The sequence below is a fragment of the Mesoplodon bidens genome, assembly GCF_964165515.1.
Source record: "Mesoplodon bidens genome assembly, chromosome: 10".
In the NCBI taxonomy this organism is placed as follows: Eukaryota; Metazoa; Chordata; class Mammalia; order Artiodactyla; family Ziphiidae; genus Mesoplodon; species Mesoplodon bidens.
Genome location: NC_138172.1, coordinates 37,339,852 through 37,355,181, shown reverse-complemented (window position 1 = coordinate 37,355,181; position 15,330 = coordinate 37,339,852). Strand labels below are relative to the sequence as shown.

Sequence of the window (15,330 nt, the reverse complement as noted above, 5' to 3'; positions counted from 1 at the left end):
AGAATATCTTTCAGCATTTCATATCCTTTATTTCATAGGATTCACCTTGGTGGAGTTTTACAGGGAACTGGGGAACAGAGAAGTTACATGTCTTTGCATGGATAGACTTGTTTCCTAGATCAAAGGACTTCTTTCTTTGTGATTGGGAAAAATTGACTGGGTGATGTTGTTTGCACATCAAACTATTTGTATTTGGGGGACCACAGGACAGGATTTTTTTTTTAATGGAATCTTGTCTTACACCCGCCTTCTCTCCCTGACCATTCTGGTTCTCAGTTACCTACATTTCGTCCCCAGGTTCCCAGGGGCCTTCTCTCGAGTCTACAAGCAACGGCAGACACAGTGCCTCATCACCCAAAGCCCCCGACCCTGAGGGGCTGGCCAGGCCTGTCTCTCCAGACAGCCCGGAGATCATCAGTGAGCTCCAGCAGTATGCAGATGTGGCTGCTGCCCGGGAATCCCGTCAGAGTTCCCCAAGCTCCAATGCTGCCCTGCCTGGCCCCCCAGCTCAACTTGTGGACAGCAGTGCTGTTCCTGGGACAGCTCTTGGGACTGAACCTAGACATGGGGGTCATTGCCTCAATAGTTCCCTCTTGGTGACCGGCCAGCCCTGTGGTGACAGGCACCCAGTGTTGGACTTAAGGGGCCACAAGCGAAAGTTGGCCACACCACCTGCTGCCCAGGAGTCAGCCCGCCGGCGGTCCAGGAAGGGCCATCTGCCAGCCCCCGTGCAGCCGTATGAACACGGGTATCCAGTTTCTGGCGGGTTTGCCATGCCACCCGTCTCCTTAAACCATAACCTCACCCCACCCTTCACCTCCCAGGCTGGGGAGAATTCCCTGTTTATGGGCAGTACCCCCTCCTACTACCAGCTGTCCAATTTGCTGGCAGATGCCCGCCTGGTGTTTCCAGTGACTACTGACCCTCTGGTGCCAGCAGGCCCCGTCAGTTCCTCTTCCACGGCTACCTCAGTCACTGCCAGCAACCCCTCCTTTATGCTCAACCCCTCTGTACCAGGGATACTACCCAGCTACTCACTCCCATTCTCACAGCCACTCCTGTCCGAGCCGAGGATGTTTGCGCCTTTTCCTTCCCCTGTCTTGCCCAACAACCTTTCACGGGGCATGTCTGTCTACCCAGGCTACATATCCCCACATGCAGGCTACCCAGCTGGCGGCCTTCTCCGGTCCCAGGTGCCTCCATTTGACTCTCATGAGGTTGCTGAGGTGGGGTTCAGCTCCAATGATGATGAGGATAAGGACGATGATGTAATAGAGGTCACGGGGAAATAGCTGGGGAGCCCCTCTGCACCTCACTCGGGGCCCCAGCAGGTTGCCCACCAAGATGGAAGGCATTAATCTGGGCTTTCTGAGAATAGGGCACTTGGCAGGAGGGAAAAGAAAGAGGACAAAGAAGGGTGGTTGACCATAGGTGGCAGGGCTCTGTTGCTGTTTAACAAAAGAGGCAAAAATAATCCAACAGAGCAGCAATAGTGGGAAATCAGGGACCTAAAACAGGAATGGAGAGGCAGGGCAGTCTGCCTCTCTTCCTGCCTGCCTTGCTTATGCTGTCTGCTTGCTTGCTTGCCCATCTGAGGGTAGATGCTCACATCCCATTTCTGTCTTTGGGAACATTCTCTCCCGAGAGAGCTGCCTTACTGGGTGATTTAGCTTGGCCTGGAGAGGGAAGGGGAGGGAGGGAGGGTAAGAGAAGAAGGGTAGGCAGACTGAGATTCCACATGAAGTGGAATCCTTTTAGGGGGTGGGAAAGAAGCAGACCAGGTATGTGTGTGTGTGTGCCTGTGTGTGTGTGTTTATGTTTGTACTTACATGTATGTAACAGAGCAGGGGTGAAGGCGGGTGGGAAGGGAGGGAGGGAGGGACTAGGGGAAACTAAGAAATGAATTTATCTTTTGTAAAATGGAAATCAGAGTGTGGTGGTTCATGGCAACTATTAGTATGAACATCAGGGTGAGCCCAGGAGAAGAGCCATGGAAACCACAAGTTTCCTTCTACTTGGGTGAAGACAAGGCCCAGCTAACCCACGTCCCTGGTTATCAGAGCCAGACTTGTTTTAAAATTTTGGGGAAATAATTAGAGAAAATGGGCATTACCAATCTGTGTCTCTTTCCCCAGTGGCTGTCTCTGAGCAGATCTCCCTTTCTGGGGTGAGATTGTCTGTGTGCAGAGACTGGAGGGAGAAGCATTGCAGTGTGTGAGTGGGAGGTCATGGAGTTGTGGCCAGAAAAAACATTCTTCACAAGGTTGGAACTGAGCCCCCAGCTGCCTGTTCTGGTGGCCTTTCCTTTTCCTTCTCCATTAGAGAGCTCCATGTTAATTTATTTCTTATGGGCAATTATTTATTATTTGGACTTTTCATGTGTCTTGGTTCTTTTCTGGGGGGTGGGAGGGGAGGTTAGGGTAAGGAGGGTAGGAGATGGGAAGGGAAATTTTAAGATATCTCAGACCCCATAGCTGCTGGTGAATAAATCCTGGGTAGATGGTGAATTGACCAAGGAAAGAAAGTTAGGCTTGACCAAGGTTTACACTAAACAACTATGTTTTCAGGAAATGGCCTCTCAGGAAGATCAGGGAATCCTGTGACTGGATAGTTAGTGATGGAGAGACTCATTCCACAGTGCTTGAAATTTAGGATCTTGGAGTTTGCAATTGGGAAGTAAGTGACCCCAAATTTGGATCTGTGTCCTCCTGGGATGACCTTAGGGACAGGCTCTCTATGCTGACTAGTGAAGCTGTGTATAGGTGGCTGCTGGGTTGAGGGAACAGACTGTTGATTTCCTACTGGGAAATGTCTTGGCTTCCTCAACCTATCAGATGATCATTGTGGGCCTGGTGTCTGTTACCTCCATCCTCTTTGAAGGAACATGGAGGAGCCCTTCCTCTGTAGGAGACTTAAATTGTCTTAAAAGAATACATCAGTCATTCTGGGTCTCCGCGGGGGGCGGGGGGGCATCTAGGCGTTAAGCATAAACACTGGTTGTCTTCATATTGTCTTTTTCCCCCCTGCTGCTAAGACCTTGCTGGGCAGTTCTTTATGATGAACAAACCCTGTCTGGCTTTAGAGCTTTACCACCTACCCATGGGTCCCTCCTCACTGGGCAGCTGCTGCACCTGCCTCTTCCAAGCCCTGGAGGCAGCTTAGCCAGCTCACCCCTAGTAGTAGCTGCTTGCTTCTGAAACTCTTCTGAGCAGCCTGTTTCCATTGTTAGGTAGTCTTAGCACACTCTGGCATATTATCCCCAGAGAAGAGACAAGGAGATGGCTGATGGGTGGGTGTGTGTGTGTGTGTGTGCGCGCGCGCGCTGTTCAGTTACACCAAAAGTGGAACTTAGGGAGCTTGCTTTCTGTATTTTCATAAGCATCCTGTCAGACACTTAACTCTCCTACTCATAGAAGCCTTAGACCTACAATTTAGCTATGCAAATTATTTTAATAATTTAAAAACAGCAGTTCCAATCAGTGCTTTCTCTTTCAGATGCATCCCAAGAATGAATGATGAAGGGACTCAGTTGGAGTGGGCTCTCAGGTTGAGGCTGGTTAATGGGAGTAAGCTAGCCTGGATCTCTGATTTGCAGAGCACACTCAACCTAGGTTACAACTGATGCCTCTAAGACTCCGGAGCACTGGGATCCCAGAAATTGTGTGTGTGTGTGTGTGTGTGTGTGTATATATGTGTATGTGTGGGGAAGGAGGGATATTTCTGTGTTCACCTCTAGGAAATCACAGCAGCAAGCTCTGAGAATCCAGAAACTATCCCAACAAGGAACTGAAACCAGTCACTGGAGGGATGGGTTTTTTAAGGTACCGGGAAGTGAATGGGTGTTCTGAGTGGCAGCATGTGCCTGCTCTCTACCCAGTGGTTCCATGGGCTGGGTCTTGCTTCAACTCAGGACAGGCCATAGTTTTGGGAGGCTGACCTGGCTAGACAAGATTTTCTTTGATATGTGCAGCTTATATTGTGTAAGGGGGTAGGGCTGGGATCATGGGAAATTAAGAGTGCTACTGGTTCCGTGGTTTGTTTTGGTTTTTTTTTTTAATTGAACCTGAAAATACTCTGACTTTTCTGCCGTCTCTTTCTGTGTGCTGGTAGGCAAGCGTGCATGCACACCAAACGTAAGCATATGTGTGAGGGTAGCAGGAAATGTCTCAGAGCCCAAGAACCATGTTTTACAGTTTCTTTGATCAGAAACACTTGGTATTGATGTCCACGCACGATCCAGGCCTGAGTAAGGGAAAGATGGTGATAAGAGGGAGGGCAGAAGATCAGGTCTAGGTATCTTCCCTCGCTACTGTCTTCCATAGAATGTTTTCAAGGGCCTTTCAAGCCCCATCTGTCTGGTTTAGCCTAAATCCTCAGCCTAGGGAATATAGTACAATTTAATAATTCAATTATTACCATTTGTAATAATGCTTGATTCCCTTTTCTCAGTATCTTTGTAGATAAAAATTCAACAGACAGATTAGCCATTTAATTGAGAAAGTAAGTGAACCATGTTGGATCCAGATATTTTTCTTCAGATTAGATATCTGCAAAGTTTTCACCCCCTTGAGTTATGCTTCTTAAGCATCTATCTTAAGCATCTTTTGACTTAAGGATGTCTCTGTTCCTTGGCAATCTATTCCCTAGGAATTAGTGTGTGGAATCACTATATACTTGTGATTCACAACTAAATATGAAAATTTCCCACTCCAGGACGTGAAGCAAATCGTTGGGGTAATATTTTGCTGATAGGTTGAAACACTCAACCAAACTTTAGCAGTCTCGGTAGGACTGTCACTCCCAAAGCACTCAGCAGAGCAAGGCTCTCTGCTTGTCTGTTCATGCCTGGCATTGCTCTGGAACTGAGTCCTCATCCCATGGGGAAGGTCTTCTGGGGCTTTACATTCCTTGTTCCTAGTGTTCCTGGCCATCACCCCCTTGTGCTTCCCAGTTCCCTGTGATTCCACAGAAGACCAGTCTCTCCTTTCTGAGCCATAGCCTCCTGTGCACCCAGCTCAGTGACTCTTCCCCCATCAAAATTCCTGAGAGAAGAGCTCCTTCCCCTATTAGTTCCCCAAGAGACTTTCTGGCCCTCTGCTGACTGTTCCCAAGAAATCCACACCTCAAGTTCTGCCTGAGAAAGCTATGCTCTCCATCAGTCACCTTCAGACTCTATTTCCCTCCTACTGACTCTTCTCTGCTGTCCTTTGTATTCCACTGTGACCCCTTAATGTCTGTTCTGTGCCACTGGCTTGGCGCTAGGCCTTTTATGAATACCCGAGTCTTACGATGAACTTCCTGAGCAGGCAGTGTCCAACTTCTTTGCTCTTCAGGGACCTTAGTCTGCTCCTTTCCTCTCTCAGAGGTCTATTTGATATAGTAATCTAGTGCATTGGAGAGAGGTAGCTAGACAGGCTGCAGAGTCTGTAGGGCTGGGGGCTGGGAGTGATTTGGGTACTCTCTGTTACCACTACTGGGATAATATTCAGAAAAGAGGGGACCTCATACTGTGACCTGACCCAGGGCCCTCCCCTGGAAGAGAGCTCAGCCCAGGTTTGTGTGTGTGTGTGTGTCTGTGTGTGAGAGAGTGTATGTGTGCACACGCATGCTCTTGTGCACGTGGGTGTAAACTGTTATCTGGTTGTGTTACTCAGGGTGGGCTGGGGACTCACCAGAAGAATCCCCTCAGCCCGCCCAAGACTGTTTTCTTCCTGTACCCTCTCCAGAGGGGTCGGGGAAGGGGGTCCAGGTGGGTTGAGGGGGTCACAATGGATAACCACTAAGGCCACACTGCTGCCAGGAGGAGTGGGGTGGGGAAGAGATGAGGTGGCCCCAGGGACCTGGCACCTGGCTTTGGTTTTCCATCTTCTTCAGGACACCCCCTGAGGCCTGGGACCTGCACCTGGCTTTGAGGAACATCTGTAGCTGGGTGTTCCAGCTGCTGGTGTGATCATGGGCTTCCCTCCTCTCTCAGCAGGGCAGGTGCTCCTGCCCCAGAGACTGGGCAACTGGCTGTTTCTATGACGTATTTATTTTTACTTGTGTTTCATGTCACTTTTTTAAAAAAGCAAACAGAACAATTGTAAGTCAGTATAACTGCCTATCAGTTTATTTCTCTTTTTGTAAAATAAAATTTAAACTGAAGAAGGCAGTGTTGTTTGATCAGGGAATTGTCTGAACAGCTGTTTAGCTGGGTGGTGGTGAAAGGGATATAACTTAGAGCATAGTGGATGTTGAGATGGCACCTGGGAAGGTGGGGGGTGGGAACAGAGGGCAGACTGCTGGCAGGCTCTTTTCATGCAGTGGGGTTCATTAGGCATTTGCTGCCTTTGCTTACCTGAAGAGGACCGCATTTCCTGGCTCTGGAGGAAACAGCAAAGCTGACTCAGAGTGGCTTGAGGCTAGCTGGTCCCTCAGTCATGGCAAGTCCTGCAGGGGCAGCCCTAACTAGGCTGTGAGTGGCCAGGGATTGGGCACAGCATCAGTGCCTTCAGAGGGGGAGAGATGGCTGGTGGCAGGGTTTGCAGAGCATCTTACATTGCATGTGTGTTCTCCATTTGTCATCTGAATTAGAGGATCTAACCACTGCCTCAGAGAACTAACAAGGACTTTGGAGCATGAAGAGGTAGGGAAGGAGGGGATGGTCTATGCTTTAGTTTCTCAAGTTTGGGGAAACATTCTCTGGAATTTACTAAAGGAGAGTTAAAGCGCTTCTGTAGGAATTCTTTGGACAGAGGAAGGTAGGAGGAGACAAAGGCCAAGTCTGGGCTCATGAGAGGAGAATATGTGCTATTGGGAGGTAGGACTGGGAGTGGAGCATGGGTGAGGCAGATGACTAGGTGATCATCTCTGCTCAGACTTGCTGCAAGGGGTAGTGGAAAGTACCTGGGCTACTGCCTCCTGGTGGCTAGTGGAGGCCTTGCAGGGATCCGGCAGAGGACAGGGCTTGCTTTGTTGGAAGCAGCCTGCAATGAAGCCTGGGAGGCTGATGGCCTGCAGCCCCAGTCACAGGCCAACTCTACTTTCACCACAGAGGTGTTGAAGCTCCTAAGGCACACCCTGAACTCTGACGTGGGGCTCTGGAGTTCCCCAACCAAGCTAAAGGAAGTGAGCAGACAGGACAAGTTATGAAAGGGCAGCTCCAGGCAACAGTTTCGTGGGAGAAGCTCATAGCTTCTGAGAAGCAGAACTGACCATACAGAGGCTGTCTGTCTCTGAGGGTACTGGCCCTTCCTCGTCTCACAGGAAATGCTTCCAAGTGTATAGTCCTCTTGCCTGGGGCACCCAAAGGGTTTGATCACGTGCCTGATGTTCATCAGCAAAACAACTGCCACGACCCTGCCAGCCCAGCCCTGAGTGCCTCTGAGGAGTCAGCTACCCATTCCGCTAGTTGGCCCAGAGCCCTGTGGGTGAGGTTCAATCTTCCCTGCCTGTGGGCAGAACAAGTGTGAAGAAGGAAAGGAAACCAGCTACAAGTGCCTCAGTGTGTACAGTCTGCCCTTTGCTAGTACAGTAATGGGATCCAAAAAAAGATGATTCACCTCCCAAACATCAATCCTCTATGTGAGGAGCACCAAAGTAGCTCTTGGCCCCGCCTGCCTTGTAGCCAATCTTACGAGCATAGTTGTCACCTTCCCCATCCCCTCCACTGCAAGACTGGGCCTCTCAAGAGGGCGAGGTTTTATCTTTGGGGCCCGAGAAGAGTGCTTTGCTGTTTCTAGATCCTCAGAAATACGAGCTGAAGATTGAACCTGTCCTCAACGAACTTACAGTTGACTTGGGGGTTTATCTAGAATACTTAAGCTAGAAGGGCGGACCTGCCTCTCACAGCCGCGTCTAGGGCACTGAGGGAGGAGCCTGGAGGGGGGTGCGTTTCCCCGGTGAGCTCCAGGAGGGCGGGGCCTTGGTTTTGTTCACTTGGTATCCGCAGCCCCTAGAACTGTACTAGCAGGGAGCGGTACTCAATAAATGTTGGATGGATGAATAATCACCCCTGTGCTCCGTTTGGCGGGGGGAAAGGGGGAGGTAAGGGTGGAGTGTTGGAGGTAGGAAGCTGATATTTGCGCTGTCCGGAGATTGGATCCCGCTTCTTCCCTGAGCCTCAGCTGTAAAACGGGAGCAAGTGGCCATGCCTTGCCCGGTTCCCAGGTCTGTCGCGAAGCCTCAGTGAGAGAAAGTAGCAGTAACTAGGGTGATACAAATGCCAGACTTCTACTGCCGTGCTGCACTTCCCAAGCCTCTTCGAACGATCCTCTCCGGTGCCGCCTTCCGGGACCCCACACTGCCTCTCTACTTCCCCTCATGCCTGGGGTGCTCTCGACAACCCAGAAGTTAAGAGGTTCCTAAATCACCGTCTGCAACCCAGTAGTTTGTGGGAGGCACGAAGGTACGGGGTGAGCTCGGCCCCTGACAGGCTCACGTTTGTTGCCCTGGATACGGGGCGTCACGGTGGGGACGCGGGGCGCCCTGAGGCTGCGCCCGGCGGACGGAGGTCCCAGGCGCTCGGCGCGCGTGGAGGCCGGCCCCGCGGTGAAGCCCCCCCGGCCGCGTGCCCTCACCTCAGCGGCCGCCCGCCGCGGACACGGTGTCCGCGGCGGGCGGCCGCTGAGGTGAGGGCCGGGCCGGGGAGGTGTTCACGCCGGGGCGGCTCCACGCGCGCCGAGCGCCTGGGACCTCCGTCCGCCCGGGCGCAACCTCAGGGCCCCCCGCGTCCCCACCGTGACGCCCCGCGGCCCAGCCGCTCTTTGCATCTCGTCTCGCCCACAGCTCGCCCCGGCCGGTCCAAGGGCCCGAACGCGACCTTGGACCAGCCTACCATCCCGGGTCACCCTCTGCCTCGGCCACGGGTGCAGGGCACGCCCGGAGGCAAGGGAGCCGGGGCGGGCGAGGGATGGGGAGCACGAAGACTGAGGCCAGAACCGTACTTTAATTCCGCCCCCGTCTCCTGAGGACGCTCCTCGAAGCGTTGGCTGCAAACTTTTAACTTCCTTTAAGTTGCAGAGGTGCCTGGGACCCCGTGAGGTCGTGGCTAAAAAGAAAAGGGCTGGGTAAATAGGAGAGGCGAGGGTGAGCAGGGGCTGGAAGCCGAGAGTGGAGGTAGCGTCCCGTCCTTCCCGCGCAGGCCCCTCAGACTCCACGTCTTCCCTCGTCCCCCGAGTGCCAAAGTTTTGCCTGCAGCGGGCCCTTTAAGGGCGAGGCCAGCCGCCGCGGAGCACGTGAGCAGCCTCGAGAAGCCAGCGCGGGGCAGCCCGCCCAGACGCTCCGCTTGGGCCTCTAACCTGAAGAGAAACCGAGGCCCGAGAGGGGTCACAACCTACCCAGGGTCAGCGGCAGGGGCTGTGTCAGGGCTAGGTGCGGTGGCTGGAGCCCTCCAGGAAGAGGGCTCTCCAAGAACAGGGATATATGAGCAGGGGTCTAGTGAAGAGCTGACATTTTTGAGGCGGAATTTGGCTTCTGATTTCCCTAAGGGGTCTGAGGACATGGTGGAGGGTGCAACCTTGTGGCGGGGAGAGAGTTCTTGTAGAGGCCCCTGTGGGCTTTCCCTGAAAAGACATCAGTCAGGGCAGGGTGCCCGGCTCAGTGGTTATTTTCTTTCTGCCCCCAGTCCTGGAGCACTTGGAGCGTTTGGTCCCTGCCGTGCTGGATGCCATGAGTTGCTAAAATTGAGCCTGGCTTTAGAGGTGAGCTTCCCCAGCCCTTCTCCTTCCCCTTCCCTTGAGTAAAGGGGAAATTTCCATTGCCCTGCCTCCTTCCTGGGCTGACCAAAGCTCTGCGGCCCCGGGTACCTTTCACCCCTCTTTTGGGCAGTTTAGGAGGTGAGAGTAAGGGAAAGGTGGGAACTAAGCTCCTTTCCGGAGACAGGGAGTGTGCAGCTGAGAGGATGGGGGTAGGTCACAGTGAGGGCTGATCACTCCCAAGATGAGTGGGAGACTTAGATGCTGAGAGCTTCCAGCTGAGAGCCTTGGGTTCAGAGATGTCCAACATGGATTAAATGCTTGGGCTTTTCTGGAAGTTCCCAGGGAGGAGAGAGAAAGTGGAAGTGGAGGCCTAGAGTCAGGCTACCTGGATTCCCATTGCCTGCATTTTGTCCAGGTGGCTCTATTTAGTACCTTTGTGACCTTGGGCAAGGCTCTTAATCTCTAACCACTTGTTTTCTGATCCATATCCACCTGGTTTTGAGGATTAATGAAGTATCTGTGTTTCAGCGTTTAGACAATGCCTAGCATATAGTAAGTACTAAGTGAAAGATTTATCATCATTATCATCAAAGAAAACAGGAGTGAAACTAACTGGAGGCAAGTTGAGTAGGACAGGGAATGCGTCCAAAACAAGCGCAGCTGGGGGGCAGGAACAGGGGTCAATGAGAAGACCAGTGTGAGACACCTCAAGGTCATGCCAAAGGTTTAGAAGTTTACTTTGCATTTTTTGTGAGACAAACACTGTGTGCACATTGACTCCAAAGACAGTTTTTCAGCAAAAAATTTTGATACCCAGAACCCACAGGGAACAAATTATTCCATACAGCTGTTTTCCATACAGCCGACATGTTGATTTTCAGCTCCTAAAGCTTTTAAAATTTTAAGTACTTGGGGTGAGAATGTTCCTCCAGTGGGTCAGATGCTTCCATTCCTCTTTAAATAGTCTCCTCTGTGGTGTGATTTTTTTTTTTTTTTTTTTACCTGGGTGACACAGGTCAAGCCCTCTGTGTAAGGGGGTTAGTCTTCTGGCCCCAAGTTTCATGGAGTTCCGGGCAGTCTGTCTTGAATGGCTCATACACCAACCTATGTGTTGTGTCGCTAGGCCTGCTCTTTGATAGCTTCTCTGCTTTTTATTTTTTTCTCCCCTGAAACAAGTATCTTTATTGCTTGTACCATGCAAATAGCAAATAGGGGAGACAGGGAAAGGCCACTGAGGAAGAGGGAGAATTGTCAGATAAATGACATACACAAAAAGGAAAAAACACACCCCCACCCCGCCCCAGCATACCTACCACAGGATGGCTTCCTGTAAACTACCTAGTACAGGAGGTCAGGTGGGGAGATCAGAACCACAAAAACTGAATTCCAAACATCTGGAGATGTTGGGGAGAAGGGAAGGAAGGGACAGGGCAGCAAGTGGACCCCAGGTGTGGCTCCCTGCCAGTCTAGCACCCCTCCACCATGGGATGAAATGCTCCAGCCGTGGGTAACTCTCACCACTACCTGTTGTGTCTCCACTTGCAGTCTTTCCCTCCTCCTCTTCCTTGCTGTTTCTAATCTATGGACTGGGAAAGTGAGATGAATCTTGTTAGCACCAGTAGCTCCGCTCAAGTCTGGGAAGCATAGTGCTGGACTTTGTTCTGCCTGCTCAGGCTATTTTAACCTCATCTCTCCTTTGGTTCTGGATGGGTGAGCTTGTTGGAAAGCAGTACTTCGTGGGCCAGATGTGCTTAGCAAAGGAGAGCGTCCTACAAGAGTCCCTTCCTGTGGCACATTTTTCCCCCTGACGTTTTGTTCCTCATCGTTTCCCTGTTTTTAAATAAGTGTTTGGGCCCTGTGCTTGCCTGTCCTCCCTCTGGCGGTGGCCCATGAGGCTTGGGGAGACTGGGCAGGCAGTGTGGCTCAGTTGTGGTAAGGAAGAGGCAATGTGGGGAAAAGGCAGGCTGGCTGACGTCTGGCCCAGCAGGGACGGCTGATCAGGGCCAGGAGTATGTCCCTGGCTGACTCACTCCTGTGCCCCTCTATGACTCAGCTACCCCAGGTGTGACCAAGGCTGCCAGCTGACAGAGCTGCTCTGAGAGCCTCAACAGTTGTGATTAAGAAATAAAGAGGCTTGTAGCTTCAGTCATCCTTTGTAACTTCCTTCTAGGTCACTCTGTGTGTAAACACCTCTGGCTCCTGCCTCTCCCGCATCAGAGCACCCAAGGCAGGGTTGAGGTTGGGCCAGAACTGGCTGGCGGGAAGGTGGGCACATTGGTCAGACAGGCTACCAGCCACCTCTTCCTTCTGTCTCCTTTGCAGCTGCCTTGGGGTGCGGCGTGGGGGGCACAGAGCCATGTCGGACCTGCTACTCCTAGGCCTGATTGGGGCCCTGACTCTGCTGCTGCTGCTGACGCTGCTGGCCTTTGCTGGGTACTCAGGGCTGCTGGCCGGGGTGGCAGTGAGTGCTGGCTCACCCCCCATCCGCAACGTCACCGTGGCCTACAAGTTCCACGTGGGGCCCTACGGTGAGACTGGGCGGCTTTTCACAGAGAGCTGCAGTGTCTCCCCCAAGCTCCGCTCCGTTGCCGTCTACTATGACAACCCCCGCATGGTAAGGAGCCTCCTGGGCCCTGGCTGGGGTTCTACCCCATGGACAGACATGGGGCGGGGCTTGTTGGGCAAGGGGTGTTTTGGTTTCTGAGGAGGGGTGGGAAAATCGTTGAGCTGGCTATGCACATCACCTCCTCTCTGAGCTTGAAGCTCCTTCCAGATTTAATCTGGACTTCTGCTCCAGACATCCATATGCTGGCTTTCTACTTGTCATGATCTAATTTTCCTGGCTTGTCTCTGCCCATGGACTTCTGAGTGCAGGGGGCTACACCACTGTGAGTCCCTAGCCTCTGAGGGGGCATTGGTCTGTTGCCTCCTCTTCCCTCCCTCCCTCAGCCCCATTTGAAGCCAGCACTCTAAGACCAGGCCATTTTAGATGTTGCCCTCTCTTTGGGGTCATATCATGTTTCTTTGCCTTCCCTCTTTCAGCTCTCGTGCTGAAAGAAGGTGGAATGTTCCAGCCATTATGGTGGCCCCTGGCCCAGGGATAAGGCATTTCTTTGGACATCAAGCTGCCTGGTTGGGAGAGTGCTTTGGGGGCAGGTGGAGCCAGGTGAGCTGTCCAGAATGTCCAAGATGCTGGGGTCAGAGACTAACCTGATATCAGTGGCACCCTGTGGGCATATGGCTGTATTTACAGCCTGTGGTGAATCAGGACTCACCAATGTGGCCTCCTGCCATGCCATGAGGTGGTGCTGCCCACAGCTGCATGGGCTGTTAGCTCTGCCAAGGGTTCTCCAGCCTCCAGCTCTGAACCTTGGCACACCAGGCATTGAGAATCCCCAGCTCTGGTTTTCTTGCCTGGAGAGCTCAAGTGGGCAAGGCCTATAGTCTCCATACCATGTGCTGAACAGGCCTCAATGGGGTACTCAGTCGAAACAAGGGTGTGCTGACTCCCTCTCTGTGCCAGGTTCTGCTTGACACCTGCACTCTGGAGATGAACAGATGTGGCCCTGCCCTCAGGAAGCTTTGTGTGGTTGGCAAGTCAGCCCTATACAGATGCATCTCCAGCAAGACACTGTGTTCGATGCTCACAGAACTTTGAGCGAGCTATGGGTTTGCCTCAAGTCTGCCAGGGAGGCTCAGAGAGGAGGTCTTCTGTCATGAGTAGAATTTTGCTTTACTGGGAAGGGCCTCCTGGCTAAGGGAACTGCAAAGTGCAGGCCTGCAGATGTCGGATGACAGAGGAAGTGTGGCAAGTGAACACGTGGTGGGTGGAGAAAGATGTAGAAGGGTTTGTTGGGCCAGGTGGTGGGAGGTACAGTAGGTTGGGTGGAAAGGTACAGCACAATTTGCCACCTTTGATTTAGGAAACTAAGCGGATGGCAGGTGGAGGAGGGAAGGAGACGAGGCAGGAGGCCATCGAGGAGATTGGGCTGGGTCTGGGTGAGAGGTGATATGGCCTGGTTGAGAGATGAGTAGACATTGAGGTTTTGAGGTCACATGGCTCGGAGATGGCACTAAGTGACAGTCAAGAACACTGGGGCCCAAGTGGGATGGGGCAGGCACTGGGCTATGGGAAGCTCCTAGACCAGATGCCGGGCCCCCACCCTTGCAGGGGTCTCTTGTGTAAGTCCCTGTCCTTCCTCTACCCTCCCCTGGTCCCTGCCCCTCCTTCCACATCTGACCCAGTTGGAACCCTCTGCAAGACCTCAGTGGGAGGGATGAGGGTCCTTGCAGCTGCCTCTTTCCTCATCGGCATGTCCTGTTCCAGAAGCAGTACATCGCCTCTTGAGTTGGAGGTGCTAATTCCAGAATGGGAAAGGGCCAAGGCAGCACGGTACCTTTGGGTCATTGCTGGAGGCTGCCTCAGGGAAGAGTGAGATAGAAGAATCCTGGCATGGGACACTCTCCCTGTGGCCTCCTGACCCAGCCACCTCCAAGCAGCCCACTGTACCGCTCTCCTGGAGGTGTGGTGGACTGTCTGAGGTGGTGGGACTTGGGTTTCCAGGGTTGGCTGGGCACAGCCCGACTTTGATACCAGTCTGGGAGCCCATGGCCTGAGAGGATAGACTCGAGGTTAGCAGTCCTGGGTTTTGATTCTGTCTCACGGCTGTCCTGCTGTTTGATATTGGGCATACCACATACCCTCTCTGAGCCTCCATTTCCTCATCTGCAGAGTAATGTTAAAAATACCTGCTTATAGGTAGGCTGGCAAGGGTTAAATTAAGTGACATAGGTGAGGCATTCACCCCAGTACCTTGCCCTCAAGAAGTTGTTGTAACAACAACAAAAAATGGGTGGAAAAAACACTCATGCTAATTAGGTGTGATGAGGGGTTGTTAGGCTGGGCACTCATAACCCAGGCTTAGACCCTAGGCCTGGCTGTGACCGTCTGGTTGGCACAGAGAATGAATATATATGTCAAAGTGGCCCCTCTGATCCTGTCCATCCCAGTCCTGGGTCACTCTGGAAGAAATTTGTGTCCCTATTCAGAGCTGGGTCACACCCTGACACCTGCGATGCTCATGGTGCTCATGGCTATCACAGACTATCTGGGGGTCCATAAGGATCTGAAGCCTCTGGTTCCACACTGCTGATATTGTAGAGGAGGAGACTAAGGAGCAGTTAGCAGGAGTTGTGGTACTATCTGAGTTTACTCATGCTTTTTTATTTTCTTTTAGCAAATATTTGAGCACCCTGTCTGTGCCACTCTGTCCTGGGCACTGCTGCACACTGGGGACCAAGGGGCCCAGCCCTCAGGCCATCTCAGTGGGGGTGGGGGGTGTCAGGGAAGCCTGAAAGACAGACCTCATCCAGTCCTGGGAAACGCCAAGAAGCCAAGCTTTCTGCTCCCTAGCTGCCTCCTACAGCGGTGTCCAGCATGGGGCCCTGCATATTATGGTTCACAGAAGGAAGGGACAGGATGTAGGCTGAACTGTGGAGTGTCCCATCCCCATTCCACCCTCCCCAGCACAGCACAACAGGAGCCAGAACCTGCTTCTCTGAGTGTGGGAGGAAGTGAGGCTATTTCAGGTTCTGTGAGTGGGGCAGTGAGTGACCAGGTGAGAGGTGGCCATGTGCTGTGGGTGCCGCCCAC

General features: G+C 52.6%; 2 protein-coding genes across 9 annotated transcripts in view; both read left to right on the top strand.

Annotated features, from left to right (window-relative positions):
• RAD54L2 (RAD54 like 2) overlaps positions 1–1,683 on the top strand; it is an 88,219-nt gene extending 86,536 nt beyond the window's left edge. For all 7 annotated transcript variants that reach the window (XM_081246558.1, XM_081246559.1, XM_081246561.1 and 4 more), the window contains one exon: positions 298–1,683. In XM_081246558.1, the coding sequence (XP_081102684.1) occupies positions 298–1,292 (995 nt within the window). In that variant the 3' untranslated portion in view covers positions 1,293–1,683. The remainder of the gene's footprint in view (positions 1–297) is intronic.
• Positions 1,684–8,582: 6,899 nt separating this feature from the next.
• The window catches only part of TEX264 (testis expressed 264, ER-phagy receptor), a 29,412-nt gene continuing 22,664 nt past the window's right edge, over positions 8,583–15,330 (top strand). For both annotated transcript variants that reach the window (XM_081247250.1, XM_081247249.1), the window contains exons 1-3: positions 8,583–8,609; positions 9,605–9,680; positions 12,000–12,291. In XM_081247250.1, the coding sequence (XP_081103376.1) occupies positions 12,034–12,291 (258 nt within the window). In that variant the 5' untranslated portion in view covers positions 8,583–8,609; positions 9,605–9,680; positions 12,000–12,033. The remainder of the gene's footprint in view (positions 8,610–9,604; positions 9,681–11,999; positions 12,292–15,330) is intronic.